This window comes from Palaemon carinicauda, chromosome 30, assembly GCF_036898095.1.
Source record: "Palaemon carinicauda isolate YSFRI2023 chromosome 30, ASM3689809v2, whole genome shotgun sequence".
NCBI classification, from domain to species: Eukaryota; Metazoa; Arthropoda; class Malacostraca; order Decapoda; family Palaemonidae; genus Palaemon; species Palaemon carinicauda.
Window position 1 is genome coordinate 55,391,793 of NC_090754.1, and position 16,078 is coordinate 55,407,870.

General features: G+C 35.9%; 2 protein-coding genes across 4 annotated transcripts in view; one reads left to right on the forward strand and one right to left on the reverse strand.

Annotated features, from left to right (window-relative positions):
* Positions 1 to 15,661, reverse strand: part of Eogt (EGF-domain O-GlcNAc transferase) — a 34,299-nt gene extending 18,638 nt beyond the window's left edge. The window contains exons 1-6 of one of the 2 annotated variants that reach the window (XM_068353818.1): positions 15,559 to 15,661; positions 12,995 to 13,186; positions 9,580 to 9,673; positions 7,679 to 7,791; positions 5,130 to 5,278; positions 4,166 to 4,332 (exon numbers count right to left, since the gene is read on the reverse strand). In XM_068353818.1, the coding sequence (XP_068209919.1) occupies positions 4,166 to 4,332; positions 5,130 to 5,278; positions 7,679 to 7,791; positions 9,580 to 9,673; positions 12,995 to 13,159 (688 nt within the window). In that variant the 5' untranslated portion in view covers positions 13,160 to 13,186; positions 15,559 to 15,661. Of the gene's footprint in view, positions 1 to 4,165; positions 4,333 to 5,129; positions 5,282 to 7,678; positions 7,792 to 9,579; positions 9,674 to 12,994; positions 13,187 to 15,558 lie in introns of both variants that reach the window. The other variant, XM_068353817.1, reaches the window with a different exon arrangement.
* LOC137623146 (uncharacterized) overlaps positions 1 to 16,078 on the forward strand; it is a 419,809-nt gene that overhangs the window by 193,737 nt on the left and 209,994 nt on the right. The gene's annotated exons all lie outside the window — the stretch shown is intronic.

A 16,078-nucleotide genomic window follows, 5' to 3' on the forward strand; every position in this document is an offset into this window, starting at 1 on the left:
TAATGGGTAGGATATAATTTCAATGATAGAGAGCTCTCTGAAATGGGAAAAATACAGTACTTGTCTTTTAAAAGCTTTAAAGGTGGCTAAGTAATGGTTTACTGAAAGGAATTTTGTAATGGGCAGGATATAATTTCAATAATAGAGAACTCTCTGAAATGGAAAAAATACAGTACTTGTCTTTAAAAAGCTTTAAAGGTCGCTAAGTAATGGTTTACTGAAAGGAATTTTTTAATAGGTAGGATTTAATTTCAATGATAGAGAGCTCTCTAAATGGAAAAAATACAGTACTTGTCTTTTAAAAGATTTAAAGGTCGCTAAGTAATGGTTCACTGAAAGGAATTTTGTAATGGGTAGGATTTAATTTCAATGATAGAGAGCTCTCTAAAATGGGAAAAATACAGTACTTGTCTTTTAAAAGCTTTAAAGGTCGCTAAGTAATGGTTTACTGAAAGGAATTTTGTAATGGGTAGGATTTAATTTCAATGATAGAGACTTTCTAAAATAGAAAAAAATACAGTACTTGTCTTTTAAAAGCTTTAAAGGTCGCTAAGTAATGGTTTACTGAAAGGAATTTTGTAATGGGTAGGATATAATTTCAATGATAGAGACTTTCTAAAATAGAAAAAATACAGTACTTGTCTTTTAAAAGCTTTAAAGGTCGCTAAGTAATGGTTTACTGAAAGGAATTTTTTAATAGGTAGGATTTAATTTCAATGATAGAGAGCTCTCTAAATGGAAAAAATACAGTACTTGTCTTTTAAAAGATTTAAAGGTCGCTAAGTAATGGTTCACTGAAAGGAATTTTGTAATGGGTAGGATTTAATTTCAATGATAGAGAGCTCTCTAAAATGGGAAAAATACAGTACTTGTCTTTTAAAAGCTTTAAAGGTCGCTAAGTAATGGTTTACTGAAAGGAATTTTGTAATGGGTAGGATATAATTTCAATGATAGAGAGCTCTCTAAATGGGAAAAATACAGTACTTGTCTTTTAAAAGCTTTAAAGGTCGCTAAGTAATGGTTTACTGAAAGGAATTTTGTAATGGGTAGGATATAATTTCAATGATAGAGAGCTCTCTAAATGGGAAAAATACAGTACTTGTCTTTTAAAAGCTTTAAAGGTCGCTAAGTAATGGTTTACTGAAAGGAATTTTGTAATGGGTAGGATATAATTTCAATGATAGAGAGCTCTCTAAATGGGAAAAATACAGTACTTGTCTTTTAAAAGCTTTAAAGGTCGCTAAGTAATGGTTTACTGAAAGGAATTTTGTAATGGGTAGGATATAATTTCAATGATAGAGAGCTCTCTAAATGGGAAAAATACAGTACTTGTCTTTTAAAAGCTTTAAAGGTCGCTAAGTAATGGTTTACTGAAAGGAATTTTGTAATGGGTAGGATATAATTTCAATGATAGAGAGCTCTCTAAATGGGAAAAATACAGTACTTGTCTTTTAAAAGCTTTAAAGGTCGCTAAGTAATGGTTTACTGAAAGGAATTTTGTAATGGGTAGGATATAATTTCAATGATAGAGAGCTCTCTAAATGGGAAAAATACAGTACTTGTCTTTTAAAAGCTTTAAAGGTCGCTAAGTAATGGTTTACTGAAAGGAATTTTGTAATGGGTAGGATATAATTTCAATGATAGAGAGCTTTCTAAAATAGAAAAAATACAGTACTTGTCTTTTAAAAGCTTTAAAGGTCGCTAAGTAATGGTTTACTGAAAGGAATTTTGTAATGTGTAGGATATAATTTCAATGATAGAGACTTTCTAAAATAGAAAAAATACAGTACTTGTCTTTTAAAAGCTTTAAAGGTCGCTAAGTAATGGTTTACTGAAAGGAATTTTGTAATGGGTAGGATATAATTTCAATGATAGAGAGCTCTCTAAATGGGAAAAATACAGTACTTGTCTTTTAAAAGCTTTAAAGGTCGCTAAGTAATGGTTTACTGAAAGGAATTTTGTAATGGGTAGGATATAATTTCAATGATAGAGAGCTCTCTAAATGGGAAAAATACAGTACTTGTCTTTTAAAAGCTTTAAAGGTCGCTAAGTAATGGTTTACTGAAAGGAATTTTGTAATGGGTAGGATATAATTTCAATGATAGAGAGCTTTCTAAAATAGAAAAAATACAGTACTTGTCTTTTAAAAGCTTTAAAGGTCGCTAAGTAATGGTTTACTGAAAGGAATTTTGTAATGGGTAGGATATAATTTCAATGATAGAGAGCTTTCTAAAATAGAAAAAATACAGTACTTGTCTTTTAAAAGCTTTAAAGGTTGCTAAGTAATGGTTTACTGAAAGGAATTTTGTAATAGGTAGGATTTAATTTCAATGAGAGAGAACTCTCTGAAATGGAAAAAATACAGTACTTGTCTTTTAAAAGCTTTAAAGGTTGCTAAGTAATGGTTTAATGAAAGGAATTTTGTAATGGGTAGGATTTAATTTCAATGATAAACACAGAGCTCTCTGAAATGGAAAAAATACAGCACTTGTCTTGTAATAGATTTAAAGGTCAATAATGAGTGACAGAAGCACGGAAAAGGTTATCGAGCTTGTCGCATAACATTCTAGAGACCGACCATGTGCTGTATTCAGTACATATGATCAGCGCCCAATTTAAGACCATCAAAACAGTAGGGCCTCGAAAAGGGAACTAACTAACTCTCTCTCTCTCTCTCTCTCTCTCTCTCTCTCTCTCTCTCTCTCTCTCTCTCTCTCTCTCTCTCTCTCAAGTGCAATTATTTTCTTGTTTTTCCGATGACTTATTTTAATTCAAGTTTCTTTACAAATCACTTTCATTACTACGATTTCCTTTCTCTTTGAAATCAGCGCACTTATTTCTGTCAATATTAAAGAAGCACAAGTTACTGCATTCATATTTCCTCAGTCTGTTATCTATTTATTTTTATATTGCTTCTTGTTCATATTTTCTTCCCCTAGTTCATTACTTACCGTAATCACTTTTCAATATTTACGTGCTTTTTTATTATTATTTCTTTATTTTTAAGTGGTTAAGAAAATAAGCTCAATTAAACTAGTTAAATTGTGTCCTTATCAGATCAACTGCTGTACCATAAATTCTTGAAGAACCAACCCAATTGTAAAGTGAAGAATGACTGTTTAGCAAGCTCAGTATGAAATATCCAACAAGTAAAAAAATTTGGATAATTTAAACACAGTAACATGAACTAACTACTTCACTAACTATTTCCCTTTCATCAACCTTCAAGTTGAGGCTATAATAATGTCGCAACAGCTGTGGCTGATGAGAACAAACCTATACAGGATCGTAATTACTTTTATGGCTTGCGAAAACAATCCTCTTACCGAGTTCTTTCCTACCCTTCAGGATCTTTCCTTCAGCTAGTTTAAATATCTCTATTGGAAATGTCTCTGCCTGGTGATCAGCTGGACTGGGGTTCAAGACCCGGTTAAGCTCAATAGTTTCTTGTGTCTGCAACCTCACCATCCTTTTGAGCTATGGATGGGGGGGGTGCAAATTTGGGGGAGCCTGAGCTAAGGATGGAGGGGCAGGTTGGGGGAGCCTATAGGTCTATCTGCTGAGTCATCAACAGCCTTTGTTTGCTCTTCCCTGGTCCTAAATTGGATGGAGAAGGGGCTTGGGCACTGATTATATGTTATATGATCAGTGAGAGAGGCAAGCGAGCGTGCTAGAAATAGGAATGAATGGTGAGCGATTGTGATGCAGTTCCGGTAGGCCCTGCTGCTTCCTCCTATGCCTTAGATGACCGTGGAGGTAGCAGCAGTAGGGGATTCAGCATTATGAAGCTTCATCTGTGGTGGATAATGTGGGAGGGTGGGCTGTGGCACCCTAGCAGTACCAGCTGAACTCGGTTGAGTCCCTTGTTAGGCTGGGAGGAACGTAGAGAGTAGAGGTCCCCTTTTTTGTTTTTGTTTCATTTGTTGATGTCGGCTACCCCCCAAAATTGGGTGAAGTGCCTTGGTATATGTATGTATGATCAGTCTAGGGCATTATCACTATCCCATACCTATGCCATTCATGAGCAACTTTAAAATACGTAACTTTAAAATTTTGGCTTAGGCATTCATAAAGGGGTTTGATCAACAAATTAAATTCTATAAAAACAAAATTCACCAGTTAAATGAATGAATTTCTTACCATATAGACATATATGGCAACTTACATGCATCCAGCTTCATGATGTAAACGGGAGTTTCCACCCATCTATCACACTGACGCGCTCCTGGCTCCACTTTCTTCTTGAGCTCGACGAAATGTCTCATCTCGGGTCCCCAAGACTGAAGCGGGCTAATCTGGTCGGCATTTTTATCAAGAAGTTTTTGGTCTAACCTAAAATGGAAAGAATTAAAAAAAAAATGATAACTCTTCACTTAGTGTGAAGTTCTAAAAAAATTCATGTCCAGACGCGAGATAAAACCGGACGAGCGTTTCAAGATAATAAAATATTTATCAAGAAGTTTTTGATGTAACCTAAAATGGAAAGAATTAAAAAAACATCTACAACTCTTCTCTCACTATGAAATTCCTAAATAAAAATGTCCAGAGAGAAGACAAAACCGGACGAGCGTTTCAAGATAATATAATATTTATCAAGAAGTTTTTGATGTAAAAGGGAAAGAATTAAAAAAACATCTACAACTCTTCTCTCACTATGAAATTCCCAATTAAACATGAGTTTCAAGATAATATAATGTTTTTCAAGTAGTTTTTGATCTAACCTAAAAGGGAAATAATTAAAAAATATTAACAACTTTCCTTACTATGAAATTTCCAAAAATTCATGTCTGGACGGAAGACAAAACCGGAGTGTTTCAAGATAATATAATATTTATCAAGAAGTTTTTGATGTAACCTAAAATGGAAAGAATTAAAAAAACATCTACAACTCTTCTCTCACTATGAAATTCCCAAATAAACATGTCCGGACGGAAGACAAAACCGGACGAGCGTTTCAAGATAATATAATTTTTATCAAGAAGTTTTTGATGTAACCTAAAAGGGAAATAATTAAAAAATATTAACAACTTTCCTTACTATGAAATTTCCAAAAATTCATGTCCGGACGGGAGACAAAAGTGGACAAGCGTTTCAAGATAACATAAAAGGGACGCAGAAAATCTACGTACTTGCAGTGGCCTCCGATGTGTCCGTGACGAAGGACGTCCATGCTGTACCTCAAGACCTCCCTCTGATTCATAAGACGCCGAAAATCGATGTATATGTTCTTTCCTCGGCAGAATCTCATGTGGTCAGTGCATTCTAACCATGATCCACCCTGCAGTAGAAGAGAAAGGTGGTTTTAGTACACCGCTCCATTTATTTCCTGAACTTGAGGGTAAACCGTAACATAATATATCAACTGCAACATTTTTAATTTGGAAAATGTTTCATAACAATGCCATTAATCATATACATGTGCCTATATTCATCTCTCAAATATTTCCGTGGCATCAATGACCTTAGATGTCAGGATACCAGAAAACTTTAAATCAATCAATCAATCAAATATTTCCAATTTCATTAATCTTTGGTCAGATAGAAGATAGTTACAACAAGCGTGCGCCTCCTTGATCATCATGTACGTCTCAATTGCGTTTTTAACTCGGGAAACTTCCAGAGCTATTATTAGCTCTATTCACTGCTTTTCATCTATTTACTTCACAAATGATTCTTAACCCTTTTATCCCCAATGCTTTTTGGAACTTTCCAACCCTTAACCCCCAGGCATTTTTTTTTCAAGCACATTTTGCAATATATTTTTTTTAAATTGCTCTAACAGCCTTAATTTTCATCATAGAGAGGTCAGGTTGGTGTCATTATTTTGGAAAATGCCTGAAGTTTCTCATAAAGTTATCAAAAATATGCAAAAAAAAATGTAAAAAACATTTTTTTGCAAGGACGTACCAGTACGTCCATGGGGGTAAGGGGATGAGTTTTGTGAAACGTACCAGTACGTCCATTGGGGGTAAAAGGGTTAATCAAGTGCCTAATGCACATTCATTTGCAATTTTTAATCAACACTTATTTCAATCTTTTTTTACATTCTTTATCATTATTTGGATTGTAGCCTAGATATTAATATCTTTCTCATTTCATTCCTGTCTGTGATTTCTCACATATTTGATATTGCATTCAAAGAAAGTTTAATATACTAAGTAACGTTGTTAACTAGGTAATAAGTTCTCAACTAGCTAGTGTTTAAGGTCATGTTTTGTTCACTCTAGCCAATATCTTTTCTAAATCTATTTATACGTATTGTGATGCTCCTTTATCTTGTTGGGGGGGAAGACTTTTGGTAATTTTTGTGGCTTGTCTTTGTATTTATCCTATGTGTATATTATTATTATTATTATTATTATTATTATTATTATTATTATTATTATCTAAGCTACAACCCTAGTTGGAAAAGCTCGATCTCCAATGATACATGGTCTAACAGGTGAGAGACCCTATAAGCCCAAGGGCTCCAACAGGAAAAAAATAAACTGCTACTAAATGCTCGATCTCCAATGATACATGGTCTAACAGGTGAGAGACCCTATAAGCCCAAGGGCTCCAACAGGAAAAAAATAAACTGCTACTAAATGCTCGATCTCCAATGATACATGGTCTAACAGGTGAGAGGACCCTTCTGTTAGAAATGTATCTGAGGGCTTTGATTCAGCATAAAAAGTATTTACGGCAAAGAGCCAATTTTAAGAGTATGCAGCAATTGTTGGAAAGATAATTCAATCTGTTCCTTCTTTGATACCTCATATTTAAGCAACATACTGTATTATCATCACAATGCCATCCATATACTGTAGTAATTATGACAACTATGTATTGCTTATTCGAATGTAAACATCTCTTAGAAGAAATACTAAACTAAGAATTAAACGTAAGCTGGAAGAAATAAAAAAGGGATTTTGACGAAGGAAAAATCTATTTCTGGGCTCAACCTGTGTCGCTCCGTGAAATGCTCCTTAAAGCACCATTTCAAAGGTATAAATACTGCTAAATATACCAGAGATAAAAGTTGCATGGAATGCTAGGAATATATCCAGCTCGCTCACCCCGAAAGGGTGTCGGTATTAAAACTGGAGCGAGTGATACCACTACCAGAGATCCCTCTCCAATTAGACTCCTCCCTCCTCAAAATCCTCCGGTACTATGAGGTGTCGTTCACTACAGCTACTTGACAGTTAGGTGAAATGCTGGTACAGGTATTGATATATCCATCCATCCATATACCAAAGGCACTTCCCCCAATTTTGGGGGGTAGCCGACATCAACAAGAAACAAAACAAAAAAGGGGACCTCTACTCTCTATGTTCCTCCAGCCTAACCAGGGACTCAGCCGAGTTCAGCTGGTACTGCTAGGGTGCCACAGCCCAACCTCCCACATTTCCACCACAGATGAAGCTTCATACTGCTGAGTCCCCTACTGCTGCTACCTCCGCTGTCATCTAAGGCACCGGAGGAAGCAGCAGGGCCTACCGGAACTGCGTCACAATCGCTCGCCATTCATTCCTATTTCTAGCACGCTCTCTTGCCTCTCTCACATCTATCCTCCTATCACCCAGAGCTTTCTTCACACCATCCATCCACCCAAACCTTGGCCTTCCTCTTGTACTTCTCCCATCACCTTGGCCTTCCTCTTGTACTTCTCCCATCAACGATGGAATGTACGTACCTTTTTATCCGAGTGGCAGTAAACCTTCAGCTCACTTCGCTGTTCTTGGACATAACCAAAGTCTCCCTGTTCGTAAAATGTCTCCAACTGTTCTTCTTTTGAATTGACCCAACCTAAAATTACAAATGATAACAGTAAACGAAAAATAAAGATACCACAATACGAAAAATATTTGATACTCTTAATATATTTACCAGTAAATAAGAAATAAGTGACTATATACATTACAGATATGATTATCTTGCAGATTTTGTAAACAATTAAAAAAGAATTAAAATGATTCAATTCCTCATAGCCAGATCAAAACAAGGATAAAAATGTGATTACATTCTTATCACCATATTTATAAATAGTTTAATCAAACCAATTAGAAAACATTCTTAACTTTCACAGGGACGACCTAAAAGATTAAAGAAAATACATAGATCTTATGATGAATTATAACTGAAGATTCTAACAACATTCCTTTAGATGATTTGTCCCCATGGAATTGATATTTATCATTAGGTGAAAACTAGACAATGCTCTTCAACATTTTCGTATTAAGTCTGGTAAGTTATTCGTCCGATATTCACGAGCCAAATTATTGTGACCAATTGGAAGAGGATTGAAAAGTTTAAAAAACATTAATTATTACTTTGCAGCACAAAAATTAAGCTCAATATTTTTTTTTTTTTCAAAGCAACACTTGTCAGCAATATTTACAAAATGGCATCCATCCTGACCAGACTGCTATACTATACTGATGAGATAGGCAGCGGAAGGTGGGAAAAATTGCTCGACTAAAGCCCCTTCCACACGAGGGGCAAATGCACAGCGGGGCAGACATTGCTGCCAATTTTGTGGTATGGTTTGCAATCACGAGCATAGATAACATCACAGACGAGGAATCTATGGTCAAAGCATGGCCCGTGCCCATTGTTGAGGCACTGGATGGGTGGCTAAGTATTGTTTGACACAATTCTGACTACCCTCTGCCCAATGTCTGGCCCAAGTCGGATGTTCTCCTACCTGTCTCTCTGCCTATCTTGGACTGTTTGATCTGGTAACTCCGTTTCAAAACGAGAGAATTGCGGGGAAATCGGAGAGCCCGCACTTCGTTTGCCCCTTGTGTGGAAGGGACTTAATGGGCTTTCATTGTAACAATTCTAGTACTGAATACTATACTGTATCTACTTCAGAGGGAGGCACACAACTGAGATTTAAAGGTTTAAAGGTCGCTCATGAATGGCAGAGGCAAGGGACAGTGACACTGCCCTGGCAATCAGGACAATGCCCTAGAGACTAACCATATATAATACGATCAGCGTCCAAGCCTCCTCTCCACCCAGGGATCTCTTTATTTGGACATTTTCTAACTTAATTTTATTGCTTGTTTAATTTACATTACTATTCTTTAATTTACATGAACTTGAGTAGTGTGATTATCATTAATCATCTACTAAGCTATTTATAGCAAAAGATTCAGTAAGTAATGCCCCCTAACCCCACTATTTCAATTATTACTTCGTGAATGACAGCTGTGCTGTGCTAAATAAGTATTTCTAATATGAAACAGGCCCTCAGTTCTACCTTGCCTTTGGGTATTAATGCGTAAATAGAATTAGTATAATTTGATGTACAGATGCAAGCCAATCCTAAATGTCTCCGGGGTTTTCCATGGTTCAAAATCATAATGTATTTTCCAGGGCAAACTGCCATCATAAAACACACGTATTAATGGACGTCACCTGAAAAAGAAACTTTGACAACCCATAAAAACTTCTAACTTACAAATATTTTCTCTAAATATGACAAGACAACTGAGACGGGCACGACACATCGGCTACGACAGAAGAGGGGCTACAAGGGTGAGCCACACATTTCAAGACGGCAAAATAAATAAACATCAACTAACTTACCTTTGTGATCTCCAGGACAAGAAGAACGGCTATAACGATTCTGTAAAGAGCAGTTGGTCTCGTATCCCCAACATGCCGGTCGATAAAGGTGCATCTTGGGAAAAGGGGGGCAAACGACTTTAGTAAGTTACTCGGGGCCAAGCGAACGTGTTGTTTACGCACTGCTTAGAAGAACATTTGAGGTAGATTACACTCGTTTGCTTTAGTGGGTGGGATGGATCAGTACAATATTAAAGGGACTGGGTGACAGAATACTTTACATACATCTTAAAGGGATGGGTGACAGAATACTTTACGTACATCATACAGAAATAAGTCTAAAGTACTTCAGTGGAATCAAAGGATACTTTACAGGAAACGAAAAAGCACAAATAGGATTTCTACGGGTTAGACAGTCAAGGAAAGGAAGTGCAATGAGATTGGTATAGAAGCTTCAGATAATACATAACACAGCTGCTTCTTTTAAATGCAAATTGTTTTTACTGGTAATGAATACAATACGTTAATAAGAGGAAGATCCATTCACAAGGACAGTTAAATACTAGCAAGTGTCATTTAGCTGAAAAGTTTAAGTTTGTGACCATCTACACTATTCACTTGGATGGTCAATTTCCGTTTGATAGAATTTCCTCAGCTTAGGAACTTAATCAATAGACTCCAAAAAGCTGTTTGTAAGTCACAAGGTCCTCAACTTACAAACTTAATTGACTCCAAGAAGCTGTTTGTAAGTCAGAAGGTCCTTAGCTTAGGAACTTAATAGGCTCCAAGAAGCTGTTTGTAAATCACAAGGTCCTCAACTTACAAACTTAATTGACTCCAAGAAGCTGTTTGTACGGTAAATCACAAGGTCCTCAACTTACAAACTTAATTGACTCCAAGAAGCTGTTTGTAAGTCAGAAGGTCCTCAACTTACAAACTTAATTGACTCCAAGAAGCTGTTTGTAAGTCACAAGGTCCTCAACTGACAAACGTAATTGACTCCAAGAAGCTGTTTTTAGGTTAAATTTTGTTCAATTTTGGCCTAAGGTAGACCTAACCTGAATCCCATGCTTATGATTTCCAGCTACAAATGTCAACAAATAGTCTGGTTTCATATGAAATAGACATAAAGTTGCTGCAAATGTAGTTTTGCTTACTATATTAAATGATATATTATTTTTATTATAGTATTTCTTTATCTTATCTTTGTTATTTTCAGTTAGATCTGTGTTTGTTTCTCAAAGTGTTTGTAATTCAATTGTTTGTAAGTTTGGACCTTCATGAAAGTACATTTCAAAAAGTTCCATTATGAACTGTGTACTATCTATTCATAGTAGAGAGAAGTCCTCATCGATGATAAAATGTACAGTGCACTTCTACCTAAAGTGTCAAAGTACTCCAATTCAGTGTCAACAGTCACCACTTGACAATCAAAAGATAAACTTCATTCAGAATGACCACAGCATGCTTGAGCGACAGTGATTTACGTATTGTTATCAACAAGGAAAAAGGCAAAATCCATGCGCAATGAATTGATATTGTAAAAAGTGCTCATCTTCCCCAAGTGAAATTATATTACAGTAAATCCATAGTGAAGTAAGCAAGCTCAACCCACAATAAAGAGCCTAATAAGCAAGCTGAACCCATAATAAAGAGCATAGTATATCACACAAGCTCCATTCGGGACAAACAAAATGCTCAACATAACTTACAAATGAGTTTCACAAAAATGTTATATCAATGAGGTCATCTCCAACCATTACTAAAACATATCCCAATCATGGTGAACAGAGAACTCCTTCCTTACATTACAAAGAAAGCTACGTTCTCAATGAGTTGATAACAAAATCAAAACACATTAACCAATGACCACAAGATTATAATCTTATCAATGACCACACGATTTTAACGTAGTATGGCAACGATTCAACAACTACTGCTATCAAAGTAATACCACTAATGCAAAAGGGCCTCTCTATATTATCATTTGTCTGAGTAGCATGAAGAAAACCTTCAAAACATCTTAAGTACAGCATCACTGACCATAAGGAAGTGCGAGATATAATGGCACTTGATGAAAAAGAGGTTCCAAGCTGAGCGATAAACATTCCACAAAGAAAACAGATCAATGTGCAAAGAACAATTAGAAGGGCCAAGAGAGTGTACAGATCAATGTGCAATGAACAATTAGAAGGGACGAGAGTGTGAGCAGATCAATGTGCATTGAACAATTAGAAGGGCCAAGAGAGTAAACCATGTGCGCTGAACATTTAGAAGGGCCAAGAGAGTAAATCATGTGCGCTGAACAATTAGAAGGACCAAGAAAGAAGTATGTAATTGATTCAACCAAGTCTCTTCTACAATGAACAAAACCCTCATCACGAACAAAGCAAATTCCAACTGACGAATGGATTAAGTTAGATTAATACATATAAAAAAAATCTGGCAAATTACCAAAGCGATAAGAACTGGATACGTTCGCTGTGAACTGCACGTACACAAATTACTGAACACACATGAAACATCAAACCGTGTAAGGTTCACAACAATGCGACAACCAAACTCACCTTGAAACTACTGTATTTCCCTTCCTACCTCACACAAGTACATTTGCGGATGCTCTATGGAATGACAGCTACAGTGATAAGATTGACTTAAACTCTTTCAACAACTAATAGTTACAACAGTACAACAAACATTCAATTCCTAGTACTGTAGAGTATAAAAAATTTACAGTACATAAAAGTGGTAAAATTATATCAACGACCTAAATAAAAGCCTTAACCCTTTTACCTCCAAAGGACGTACTGGTACGTTTCACAAAATTCATCCCTTTACCCCCATGGACGTACTGGTACGTTTCACAAAACTCATCCCTTTACCCCCATGGACGTACTGGTACGTTTCACAAAACTCATCCCTTTACCCCCATGGACGTACTGGTACGTTTCACAAAACTCATCCCTTTACCCCCATGGACGTACTGGTACGTTTCACAAAACTCATCCCTTTACCCCCATGGACGTACTGGTACGTTTCACAAAACTCATTCCTTTACTCCCATGGACGTACCGGTACGTCCTTGCAATAAACTGCTATTTACATTTTTTATGCATATTTTTGATAATTTTTTGAGAAACTTCAGGCATTTTCCAAGAGAATGAGACCAACCTGACCTCTCTATGACGAAAATTAAGGCTGTTAGAGCAATCTAAAAAAATAACCCCTGGGGGTTAAGGGTTGGAAAGTTCCAAATAGCCTGGGGGTAAAAGGGTTAATATCCATTTTACATTTCTTTATGAATATAACAGAAAAATACTGAAATGAAGCATCTCAAACTAGCAAAAGAAAATCTATACAAGTGTACAATCAGCAGTGGCTGATATACCTAGTGTTCGAAATGTCTTCATTCTGCGGATTATTATGGTACACTTACTTTAAAGGGGCAATTCATATCATTTTCGCATCGTTCCGCCAGCTCGGGATTCCCGTTGAAGAACATGGCCATGTGCTCCTCCGGCAGATTCAGTTCACTCCACCTCAGGCAGTCGGTGTGAAGCAGAGTCACGGCAAAGATAATATACTTCAGGATCGATGTCATTTTCCTCGCACTTTGCTGTTCAAGATCCTGGAATGGAGAAGATCTATGAAATCAAGATATACAAAAACAAGATTCCAGTAGTCTATGAAATCAAGATACTATAAAGAAATGTGATTTCTGTCATCTATGAAATCAAGATATACAAAGACAAGATTTCTGCTATCTATGAAATCAAGATACTATAAAGAAATGTGATTTCTGTCATCTATGAAATCAAGATACTATAAAGAAATGTGATTTCTGTAATCTATGAAATCAAGATACTATAAAGAAATGTGATTTCTGTCATCTATGAAATTAAGATACTATAAAGAAATGCAATTTCTGTCACTTATGAAATCAAGATACTATAAAGAAACAAGACTTCTGTAATCTATGAAATCAAGATACAGTACAGTACTATAAAGAGGCAAGATTTCTGTAATGTATGAAATCAAGATACTATAAAGAAATGTGATTTCTGTCATCTATGAAATTAAAGATACTATAAAGTAACAAGATTTCTTTAATCTATAAAGAATAAACTATTAACAATTACTGTACATCAATGGGAGTGTATCATCTAATTTTTCAAGAACCTGGAATAAACAAGATCTATGAAATCAAGATATAAAGACACAACATTTCTCTAATTTATGAAGAATAATGATTAATGAAGTGGAATCATTTAAAAATTTAGGAACTATGATATCTAATACTGAATCTTTAGAATTTGAGTTCAATGAAAGATTGAAAAAAGCAAATCAGACAATGGCTAGGTTAAGTAAAATTTGGAAATCAAATCGCCTGAATTTACATATAAAAATCAGGCTATATATCAGTTTAGTGAGATTGGTGTTACTGTACGGACAAGAGTAGTGGTATGACAATGAAACAATATCCAACAGATTTTGTAGATTTCAGAACAAAGCCCTCAGAAGAATATTGGGAGTTAAATAGAAGGAAAGGATTAGAAATGGAACAATGAGATTACTCGAGTGCCATATGTGGATGAGATCATGGTGAGGGGCAGATAGAGATTGTTTGTGCATGCTCTTCGCACTCCCCAAGAAAGATTAGTTCACCAAACTTTCAATTGGACTCTACAAGGCACTAGGAGAGCTGCAAGACCAGGCCTACATGGCTGAGAACTATGAAGCGTGAAGTGATGAATGGGGAAGTATTGAATTAAAAGCTCAAGATAGAGACGACTGGCGAAATCTAACCGAGGCCCTTTGCATCAATAGGCATAGGAGATGATGATGACTAATCTTTTTAACAAATACTGTACATTAATAGCAGTGTATCATATAAATTTTTAAGTGTAGCGTACTAGAAATGTCACCGTGTACCAATTTAGTAGGTTTCGATACTTTCTTCCATTCACTGCAATTGTTCACTTTCATTTACTGTAATCATTATTCAGATTTATTTTGTTAAAAAGAGACGGCACCCAAGGCTACCTTTACCAGTATGCCTGATGACTAGGCTACAACATACCCTAGGCTAAGCTTATGAGAAAAATTTGCACTAAAATGGGGCCCATTACCTTACGGGTGAATTAGACAACAAAAACGGGCTATATTGTCTTCAGTACACATCAGGGGAGGAGGGGTAGTCTAAAAAGTAGTCGCAGCCCCCAAGTAGGTAAGGATACGGCTCCTAGGTTAGGTTAGGTGGGGAACCTAAGGGTATGTGGTATTCTTGTGTCTGTTTCCTTTCAATTTTTTTTTCTTTTAGTCCTAATAATATACAAAAGCTCTCGGGTTGATTAGATTTCACTGAACTGGAAGGTAGATGGAGCCAGAGATTAACATTAGGGTTAATAGGGTGAAAACCTTATTAAATAAGGATGTATTCACTACAAAATAAGGTCAGGTTCATTCATTACTATGGATTTCACTTGCCATTCACATGAACTACTATGGGCTGGGATAGGTTAGATATTCGTGATTGGGGTAAAACTCTACAAATGCTTGATTTGGGGCCGGTTTTAAATTAAATTGGCCTTATGCCAGCAAATGACTTTTCCTAAAGGAGGCACATAAATACGGCAAGGTGTTAAAACATATAAATGACCCACCCAGACAGGCCTGGGTCAAGGGTCAACCTAACCCCAAAATCGTAAAAGACAACCAAATCTTTTCTATTAAATGTTCTTAATTCCTAACACCACCATTACGAAATTAATATTACTGATCATACCATCATTCAGTTGTCCGTACCTGCAATCAGAAGCACGTATAAGCATATATAAGTACATATAAGTACGTACAAGCACGAAAGATCCCAAGGACAGTCCTGGGTCAACCACAAAATCGTAAAAGACAACCAAATCTTTTCGATTAAATGTTCTTAATTCATAACACCAACGATCAAAATTAATATTACTGATCATACCATCGTTCCCTTGTCCGTACCTGCAATCAGAAGCACGTATAAGCAGAGATAAGCACGTAAAAGCACGAAAAATCACCGCTAAACTACTCAGGTTACGTCAATAGCATTCCTCTAAGAGCAACGGGGTAGAAGAAGAACGCATTGATGTTGAAAACAAAACACCTTTTGTTTTTATTTATTTATTTAAAACAATTGAGTTTTTACTCTTTTGTTTATTAAAAAGTTATATTTTAATATAAATAATTATTCTAAAAGAATAAAGTAAATTGAATATCAAACTTATGATTTTCTCATGATTTCCATGACCTCTGACCCGCAACTTATAAAGACGTAGGAGTCTTGTTCCTCGCAAAGTCTAGAGGGTTCCTTCAAGGTTACGTGGCATAAATTCATAAATTTAACTTTAGAATTAAAGTAAATTTAACTATGTTTAATTAACCGCCTCGAATGTATGATTTCATACCATTCTAACAGAGACTTATAAAGACGTAGGAGTCTTGTTCCTCCCAAAGTCTAGAGGGTTCCTTCAAGGTTACGTGG